Source organism: Micromys minutus (assembly GCF_963924665.1).
Source record: "Micromys minutus genome assembly, chromosome: 16".
In the NCBI taxonomy this organism is placed as follows: Eukaryota; Metazoa; Chordata; class Mammalia; order Rodentia; family Muridae; genus Micromys; species Micromys minutus.
In genome coordinates, this window is record NC_137985.1 from 38,243,593 (window position 1) to 38,253,326 (window position 9,734).

The following is a 9,734-nucleotide window of genomic DNA, read 5'->3' on the forward strand; positions in this document are numbered from 1 at the left end:
TTTAAAAGGGTGTGTGTGGGCCAAGCCCAGAGCTGCCTGGGACATTTCAAGCTGACACTACTTCCTTTGGCCGCTTCTGAGGCCATCCAGAGGCCAGGGCTCGGTTGGATGAACGGAAAAGTAAAAAAGAGGACGGCAGAGTCTGAGAGACCTTTGCGCAGAGGGCTGGAGTGGAGGAAGGCGGGAGGAGAGTCGGGAGGAGGGCGCTGGGTGCGGAGGCCCCACCTTTCATTCCAGAGCTGTACCGGCCTGGCCTGGGATGAGTCACGACTGGCTGGCTCTGCTGTGCACCTTCCCATAGGTGAGAGACTCGGACCTCTCTGGGGAAAAACTGCGGCGCCTGCTCGTCCTAGCCTTGGCCTTGGCTGGGTGCTGGAGTCCTGGGTCTGCCGGGTCTGGCCTCTGGGGCCACGGCTGGCTTTCCCTGATGTATGGCAAGAGCCCCGCTCGAGTGCTTCTACTTCTCCTGAGTTTACAGCTCACAGGTAAGAACTGGCGGGCTTCTAGGATTTTCTACTCTGTAAAGACAGAGCTTGTGGCTTGAAGCCGGCTCAAGGGCTCAGTTGGGAGATCGAACCCCAGTTGCAGTTCGTTCTAGTTGAGAGTTCTCCGAAACTTCGATTCGGTGGGTTGCTTTGGAGCAGTACTTTGGGCAAACAGGTTTAGGTGTGTTTGGCCGCTGGTGATTCAGGCACAGAGAGGGCTTTCTGATCTCAGGTTACACACCATCTTTGTGTGGCTGTTCTCAACCTCCGGCCGCTGGCTAGATTTGGCCCTTGGATTTCCGTGGGAGGATTTTTGCCTGCTACTCCCCGCAGCACCAGAGCAAAGCTAGATTATCAGAGCAGGAGTCCCGCTGTGGTTTTGAAGCTGTCCCAGTGCAGGCACCAGAATTGTAAATAAGCCACGTGGTGTTTTCTAGGGGTGCAGGCAAGCGCAATTGCTGGGGTGGACTGACCTGCAAGCTAGCAGTCCCAAGTCTACATTACTTGCTTGGAGGTTTTTTGTTTTGTTTTGTTTTTTTGTTTGTTTTTATTGTTGTTGTTGTTGTTTTTAAACACATACTGTGTTGATTGGTCGTAATACACCGTGTCTAGATCAACGTTTAGATTTTTGTTTCTGCTTTCCGTCTTCTTTGCTGATGTTTGTAGTTTCTGGTTATAGTTCTGAAATTGGTACAGGAAGGCTGTGGAGAAAGTGAGAGCACCAGGTAGTTTTACTTCTAATTGGCCCTCGGGATGGGAGGGTCAAAGTTGTGCTGCAGGTAGGAGTATGCAGACTCCTGATAAAGTGAATTTGAAGGCTGGCTTATTTGGAAAGTGTCAGCAGTTTTTTTTTCTCCCCCCTCAATGATACACCACTGTTAACCTCTTCCTTCCCTTCATTGCAGCCTTTTGTCCTACAGCAGCTGTGGAAATTTACACCTCCGGAGCCCTGGAGGCAGTCAACGGGACAGATATTCGGTTAAAATGCACTTTCTCCAGCTTTGCCCCTGTGGGAGATGCTCTAACTGTGACGTGGAATTTCAGACCTCGAGATGGGGGTCGGGAGCAGTTTGTAAGTAGATTCTTGTCACCTTCTAGAGGACTCTTGACTAGGACGCTTTGTAGCAGTCTCCCCCCCAACCCCCCCTCCCACCCCCATGCTTGCCACATGCAGGGGGTTAAGTTGGGGACTAGTTCTTGGGACAGAGAATAATAGACCTGAGAAAAAGGAAGCCGGATCATGTTCCAAGAGGGCTGGACCACTGAGTAGAGTGACATGCTTCTCTTTTACCCCTCCTCCCCCTCAGCCTCCTGGCCCTCACAGAGAAGGAATGATCACCCCTTCTCCTTTACAGGTATTCTACTACCACATGGATCCCTTCAGACCCATGAGTGGACGGTTCAAAGACCGGGTGGTCTGGGATGGAAACCCCGAGCGGTATGATGTCTCCATCTTGCTCTGGAAGCTGCAGTTTGATGACAATGGAACATACACCTGCCAGGTGAAGAATCCACCTGATGTTGATGGGCTGGTTGGGACGATCCGGCTCAGCGTTGTGCACACTGGTAGGTTTTGGGAACTGAAAGCTGACCACACCCCCCCCTCCCTGCCAAAGACCATCTTTTATGAAGCTGGAGGGGAGAGGAGAGAGTTTAGGTCTTCAGAGCTGGGAACTTCAGAGACTGATGAATCCTGGGGTACAAAAAAAAAAAAAAAAAAAAAAAAAAAAAAAAGACTTTCTTTGGTTATGGAAAGAAACAAAATAATACAAAGAGATCTGAGGAATCTGGGACAAGAGTGGCCTTAAGGTTACAGATAGTTGTGATCAACCATGTGGGTCCTGGGAATCGACCCGAGGTCCTCTGAAAAAGCATCCAGAGCTGTTAACGGCTGAATCATCTCTCTGGCTTCATCTTATGTATTCTGTTCGCATCTCATGGGTCTGCTATATATTTAGTGTCTCCCATTTTACTAATGAGGAAACTGAGGCCCACCACGTGTAAGGCACTTCCCCAGTTCATGTAAATGAAGTCACATGAGACTCCCATCCAGCCATCTCAGACTCTCACACTGTTCTCCAAGTAGTATAGTGAGTGGTTTGCTGTATTACAAGGACACCTGATGCCAGCTGACGAAGAACTGGGACTACAACACTTCTGAGTTGGAGAACTGCAGTTGAGCCCTGGCTATTTGTGTATCAATTATACATAAAATTTGCTTTTGTCATCTGTACAGTGAGAATAATATAACAAGGATTTCTGTGAAGACAAATGATGCAATGAATTTGTGAAAGTCTTCCAAATTCTGAGTTGTGCTAAAAATTATAGTAGTAACATGTACACCTATTATAGGCAGGCACAGTTTTATTTTTTATAAGCACTCAAGAAATGGATAGTGTTATGTCTTAACATAAGAAACTGAGATTCAATAAATAAATTAAACAAATAAATAACCCAGGTCACATAGCTAATAAGATAGAGCTAGCTCTCTCTGGTGTGTGTGTGTGTGTGTGTGTATGTACTCCAGGCTGGTCTCAAACTTGATATCCTCCTGCCTCAGCTTCTTAAGAGCTGAGGTAGTATGCATCCCTAAGATACCACATATCTTGGTCTGTTATGTGGTGTGATTGTCTCCTATCACCCCTTCCTAGTTCAGTTAAAACCATTTTTCTAGGCTGTCCTCCCAAAAGAGAGCTACATGGTGTACACAAGTCCTCTGAGTACTGAAAAAAGTAATATATCTTTAGGACTCAGGGTTTTTGTTTTTGTTTTTTCTGATAGCTAGGCAAAAAAACCCCTCAAAACCCCAAACAAAAACAAACAAACACAATAGCACACACACACACACACACACACACACACACACACACACACACACACAATGTAGCAGTCATTTAACATATTAGTTTTTGAGAGCCGACAGGAAGCTGTGGCCCTGTTGATGTATTTTAAGAAATGGAGGCCCACCTAAAGAGACTGCCCATTCTCCATTATGTGTTTTGGTGTTGTGCCTGCGTGTATATCTGGAGCCTGGTGCATGCGGAGGCCAGAGGGTAGCACTGGATCCCAGGAGCTTCATCCTTTTGGATAGATTCCAGGTTGGAAAGTCCTGGGATAAATATCCTGTTGATGTCTCTTCTGGATGTTAGGGCTTATTGCTTTATTTCCTGCCTTCCTTTTCATTCCCATTGTAACGACAGGAACACAGTAAAGGCTTTGAAACCTGGGCGAATAGCTGACTGAATGAGGGGGTGAGTGGGGTTATCCAGGAATGAGTTGGGCATAGGTCTGACTAGATTAGCAAAAACTTGAATTACTGGACAGTTCAAGTGACTCAACGGTTCTCAGTACTTGGTGTCATCATCATCACATGGAAAACATGTCCAAACATGGATTGCTGGATTTATCCCCAGTGCTTCTAGTCCAGCCCGTTTGGGGTGGGGCCTGAGAAGTTCACTTCAAAGCTTCCCAGAGGAGCTGTCATTGCTTCTAGACTCTAGAGAAGCCCTGATGGAGTCTGTGTAGGTTTCCCATTGCAGCCAGAGGCTATATGGCCTTCATAAAAGTAAGAGAGAGAGGAAGATTCTGGTTAGCAATGAGATGCATTGTCACTGTCTTTAGATTTCCCCTAATTAACTGCCACCTTGTCTTTCTTTCAGTGCCCTTCTCTGAGATCTACTTCCTGGCCGTGGCCATTGGCTCTGCTTGTGCACTGATGATCATCATAGTTATTGTGGTGGTCCTCTTCCAGCACTTCCGGAAAAAGCGATGGGCCGAAAGGGCTGATAAAGCTGAGGGGACAAAATCGTAAGGCTGAGAGAGCGCTGGTGGGAACCCCTGCTCACACTCTTAGGGTGGGTGGTGCTGGGGGCCAGATTACTGTTGAGCAGTTGATTTTCTTTTTGACCAAATGTATGAGAGGTTTCCGGTTCATAGGACAGGTAAGTTAGGGCATGGATAGTGACTTTACAAAAGGCTTCTTAACGGGGCTGGAGAAATGGCTCAGTGGTTAAAAGCACAGCATGTTCTCACAGAGGATCCGCCTTCACCTGCATCTGGTGGTTCACAACCGCCTGTGATTCCAGCTCTAGGGGGATGTAACACTTCTGGCCTCTGTGACCTTACGTGCACAAACTTCGGACAGACACATACACACATTTGAAAATAAACTAACAACAGCAATGTAATTCAAAAGATTTCGTAATTTTACAAAAGGTCTCACCATAGAATTTCATTAGTGGGATTTGGGCGCTATTTATAAAATGTGCATATATGAAGCTTAAAAAGTATCCTCTGTCAAGTGAAACACACGTGTAAAGAGTCATAGGGTGAGGTGCTCAGCTGTCCCTGTGACTCACACACTGGAAAGTTTGCTCTGCTAACAGTAAGTGCTCAGCAAACATTTTAAAATTGAGATAAAATTTATAAGCTACGAAATTTACTCATTTGGGCCAAAGAGATGGCTTAGCATTTAAGAGCACTGGCAGCTTTTGTAGAGAACCTGGGTTTGGTTCCCAGCATCCATATGGTGACTCATGACTGCTCTTTACCTAATTTAAGACATGACTGTCCCAGTGACCCTGGTGCTCACTGATTGGCTAGACTGGCTGCCTACCAAGCTTCTGGGATCCTTCTGTTTCTGCCTCTCATCACTAGGACTAAAGGGGTTCACTACTACCACTCTTGGACTGTTTGCATGGTGCCAGGAGATCTGAACTTAGAGCTTTGCACAAGCAAACAATTTACACACTGAACTCTCTCATCCTCCGTCATCTGTTTTTATGTCTGTATGATATTCCAGTATATGGACACACCGTATACTGTTTGTCTGTTCAGAAGATGGAGACAGTTTTTTTTTCCTTTTGGCTATTATACCTAATATCAATAACCACAAACATATGTTTTTGTATACCCATACTTTCAACTCTCCCAAAAATGAAAGAAGAAACATTGTCAAGTCATTGGTAACTGTTGGCTTTTTGGAGGAATTGACAAAGTGTTTTTTATGGGCATGGTACAAACTTTTAATTCCAGCACTTGGGAGGCAGAGGCAGGTGGATCTCTGTGATCCTTGTGACTCACGCCAGCAAGGTTTATACATAGAAATCCTGTCTTGAAAACAAACAAACAACGCAGCAAACTCTACGTTCTCACTTTTGATTATTGCCCTCTAGTGGGCATGAGAAGGTATGTCCGTGAGATTTTTGATTTACATCTGTGTGATGACTAATAGGCTTCATCCTCATCCCAGGTGATTAGCCACGGTTTATAGAGCTTCTCTGGAGATGTATCTATTCAGATAGTCCGCCCACCCTGCAACTGAAGTCGATGTCTTCTTGTTAAGCTGTAACGGTTAGATGTCTGGCCCCTTTCAGCTACATTACCTGCAATTGTGTGCACTTCCTGGGTTCTCTTTGCCCTTTCTTGAACATTATCCCTTAAGACACAGGAGTTTTCCATCTTGATGAAGTCCAGCTCTTCTAAGTGTTTTGTGGTTTTAGTTACATTCATTACATTCTTACAGTCATGTCTTTGGTGTATTTTCGGGTAGGTTTTATCTATAAATAATAGTCTCAAGTCATTCTTTTGCATGTAGATTTATAAGTACCCCCCAGCCACTCATTTATTTTAATTAAAAAATACTTACTGAAATAAATGTAATTGACTGTGACCCACCGACAGCATCCTGATTTGAAGAGTACAGTTGATAGGATTTCTAGGTCAACCAAAAACAAAACAAAACAAAACAAAACAAAACAAAAACAAAAAAAAACAAAAACAAAAAACCTTTTCTATTTATTTATTTATTTATTTATTTATTTATTTATTTATTTATTTATTTATTTATTGCAGAGGGGTAGACATTAGAAGTCAGACACCATGGTAAAGCATACCTGTGCACTTTAAATGCCCATAGTACTATATTAGACCCCAGGGGAGTTATCTTGCATTCTGAAGTGTCTGACTCTGGACTCGTAGATCACGTGGGGGGCATCGGCATTATCTTTTACATGACATTGACAGTTTAGTTCTCTGTAACTTGAATGGATGCCCAGGTGTATGTAATTCTGTACCAAAGCATGAGCCAGGGCACCGTACCTCTTGCTGCTATGGGACCTACCACTTTTGCTTCCTCTCTGATCACCTAACATATGACTTCTGCTCCTTTGTTACAGAAAAGAAGAGGAGAAACTCAATCAAGGGACCAAGGTGTCTGTTTATGTGGAAGATACAGACTAACAGTAGGAGGTAAGGGTCACATGTGGGTGACTTCTTTCTTCAGTTTGCACAGCTGTTAGCCCATCTTCAACAGAGATCTCTCGGGTCACTGTACAATAGCCGAGGAGCCTTCCTACTCAGAAGCAGAGATTCTTGGCCAGGCAGATTAGTCTCCTATTAGCCCCCTTTCAGAGTATTTGTATATATGATTAAGGAGCCAGACTACTTCCTTTAAGGCTGAAAAGATTCTACTCTTTGATTCCAAGGGCTCACTACCAATAATGAACTTCCAGTATGTGAATAAATTATGTGTATGTATGTGTGTGTGTGTGTGTGTGTGTGTGTGTGTGTGTGTATGATAGGACAGTCTCTCACTGGCATGGACTTGCTTTTTAAGCTAGGCTGTGTAACCATCGAAGCTCCTCCTGCACTCTGCCTCCCCAGTGCCTGGATTCTAAGCATGTGTTTCCATGCCCAGTTGTTTACATGGTTCTGACATTTGAACTCAGACATTTATTCTTACCTGACAAACACTCTACCAACTGAGCTATTTTATCTTCCCAGTTCAAAAAATCATTTTAGATGAAAAGATTAATCTCTGATGGTTTGGTTTTATTATGAGTCATTTATGGCATGACGGTAAGTGGATTAAGGATCAGAGACGTGGCTCACTGGTTCAGAGCACTTCCTGATCTCACAGGGGCCCTGAGTTCAGTTCTTAGCACTCATGTAGTGGCTTGCAACCATCCATACCAGGTCCAGGAGATCCAACAACCTCTTCTGAGCTCTTTGGGCACAGCATACCCGTGGTGCACATACAAATGGGCAGGCAAAACACTCATAAAGTAAAATAAATCAGGAAAAAGAATAAGGGAGAAAAATTAACCAACTACTATCTAGTATAGTTTGTGGTTTATGACAGAAGATACAAATTTAAACAAATTACAAAAAAAAAAAATTGGAGTTTGGGCTGGACATTGCTGCATGCTTTTAATCTCAGCACTTGCAAGGCAGAGGCTCGTTCTTGGAGTTCGAGGCCAGCATAGTCTACAAAGCAAGTTCCAGGACAGGGACAGCCAGGCTACACAGAGAAACCTTGTGTCAAAAAATAAAACAACCCCCCCCCAAAACAACCAACCAAATTATATATATATATATATAATATAAATTTTTGTAATTTGTTTAAATTTGTATTCCCTGTCAGAAACCACAGACTATATTCTGTCTCAAAAAAAAAAAAAAAAAAAAAAAAAAAAAAAAAAAAAAAAACAAAACAAAACAAAACAAAATTCCATTAGGAGTGGATGATGGATGTTGTGTGTACATGCTGGGCACAGCCAGGTATTCTTCTTGGACTCTTCTCAAGGATATTGACCTTTCAAACTCTTGAATTCCAGAAGCTGAGGATTTTCGAGGGCAGCATCAGCACCCCTTGACATCAATGGAAACGTTTCCAGCAATGGCCTGTCCTACAGGATCTACAACATAAACCTGCCTAGATGCGCAACACCCCTGGCTGGCAGCTTAGGGTTCTGCTTGAGTCACCAGACTCAGACTTACCTTCATTACTAGGATTCTGTCTAATTCCAGAGTGCAACTGTGTGTTAGCCTTTGTAAACAGAGAGGTTACCTATTTGTCCTTCCACATTCTTATGATGTTTGACTCCTAGACTCCTGTGAATACTGGCATCAGAGGGATAAGAAGCCAGCTAGCTTGTCTGCTAGGACATACCTTCTCACATTTTAGTTTCTTTAGAACAGCACACAGGTATGCTAAGGGGTCTGGAGAGATGGCTCAATTATCTTCTTGCAGAAGATCCGAGTTCAGTGCCCAGAACCCATTTGGTGGCTCACAACTCTCGGTATCCAGTTCTAGAGGATGTGACACTCTCTTCTGGTGTCTGTAGGCATTGCGCGTACTAGGTATATGCAGGTACACCCCACTCCCCCATAAAACGAGAATAAATCATAAAAAGACTAGCTAAATCTTCCAGCCATTTTTTTTTTTTTTATTAAAACCAAACCCCAAATTTACACTGGAAGTTTGATTTTCATGGCTGTCTTTAAATGGAAATATCCTGTTTTACTGATTTTTTTTTCTCCCCGCCCCCCACCACCGATTTTTTTCAGTATTCTAGATATATTGTTTTGTCAATTATTCCAAGGTTTATAGGTGACAGCCCAAGTCTAAGCACAGTAACTGCAAAAGGTCACAAGAGCACCAAGACACCAGCAAGTGCTACCCAGGATGAATCACTCAGCACCACTTTTGTATTTATTTATTTATTTTTAGACAGGTTCTCACTATGAAGTGCTGGCTGGTCTAGAGCTAACCATGCAGAGTTGGCCTCAAAACTTGAGACCCCCTGCCTTAGCTCTTACGTGCTTTGATTAAGGGTGTAACCACCACATCTAGCCCAACTGTAGGTCTGTAATGAGCACAGACAGATTGCTTGCTATGTGCTCCCTTTCAACTCCACCTCAGAAGACTGTTCATTTGCAGACTGGAACCATTAAGCAGTTTATCAGAAGACTTTGTGATATACTACAACTTAAAAAAAAAAAATAGACTTGTGAAGAAAGCCAACCCAAAGCAAATGAACATTTTTTTACAGTCTTATGTGTGAGAACAGGAAGAGATTATTTAAAGTTCTTTTAATTTAATTCACCTTATCTTAAGGAGAATTTGCCATGGACGAAAGAAATACCAAACTACTTAATGGAATGAACCATTTTTTTCCCTTTATTGAGTATAAAGCAAACCTTTCAAGTGGCCTATGCAAAGAGGAGGGATGGCCTTATTCTTTGTGTCTAGTTATAGTCTGTGTACACCAGCACTGTTTGGAGAGCAGAGAACATCTAAAAGTTCAGGTCCTGGGGTGAATCTTTGTGATGTGACGGCTTAGTCTTCACTGACTGGGCTGCACAGATTATTTCTTAACTGGAATTTCCAAAAGCTTGTATTTCTACATATTGGATCTTGATATTTTACCCAGTCTTTAAAAACAAACTGGCATAATTTACATATAA

The 9,734-nt window shown here is 43.3% G+C and overlaps 1 protein-coding gene across 1 annotated transcript; it reads left to right on the forward strand.

Moving 5' to 3' along the window:
* Positions 1-305: 305 nt before the first annotated feature.
* On the forward strand, positions 306-8,640 carry MPZL2 (myelin protein zero like 2). The gene is made up of 6 exons (XM_080929934.1): positions 306-485; positions 1,391-1,557; positions 1,841-2,051; positions 4,145-4,292; positions 6,662-6,734; positions 8,102-8,640. Exons 1-5 carry the CDS (start codon positions 428-430, stop codon positions 6,723-6,725), a joined length of 648 nt encoding a protein of 215 aa, XP_080786060.1. The 5' UTR covers positions 306-427; the 3' UTR covers positions 6,726-6,734; positions 8,102-8,640.
* The last annotated feature ends 1,094 nt before the right edge of the window (positions 8,641-9,734 follow it).

What these genes read in the sequence shown, in the direction of transcription:
- MPZL2 (XM_080929934.1), top strand. Translation starts at nt 428, where the DNA reads ATGTATGGCAAGAGCCCCGCTCGAGTGCTTCTACTTCTCCTGAGTTTA. An exon ending in CCTGAGTTTACAGCTCACAG is followed by an intron (nt 486 to 1,390) that starts GTAAGAACTGGC and finishes CCTTCATTGCAG; the next exon opens with CCTTTTGTCCTACAGCAGCT. An exon ending in AAAGCTGAGGGGACAAAATC is followed by an intron (nt 4,293 to 6,661) that starts GTAAGGCTGAGA and finishes CCTTTGTTACAG; the next exon opens with AAAAGAAGAGGAGAAACTCA.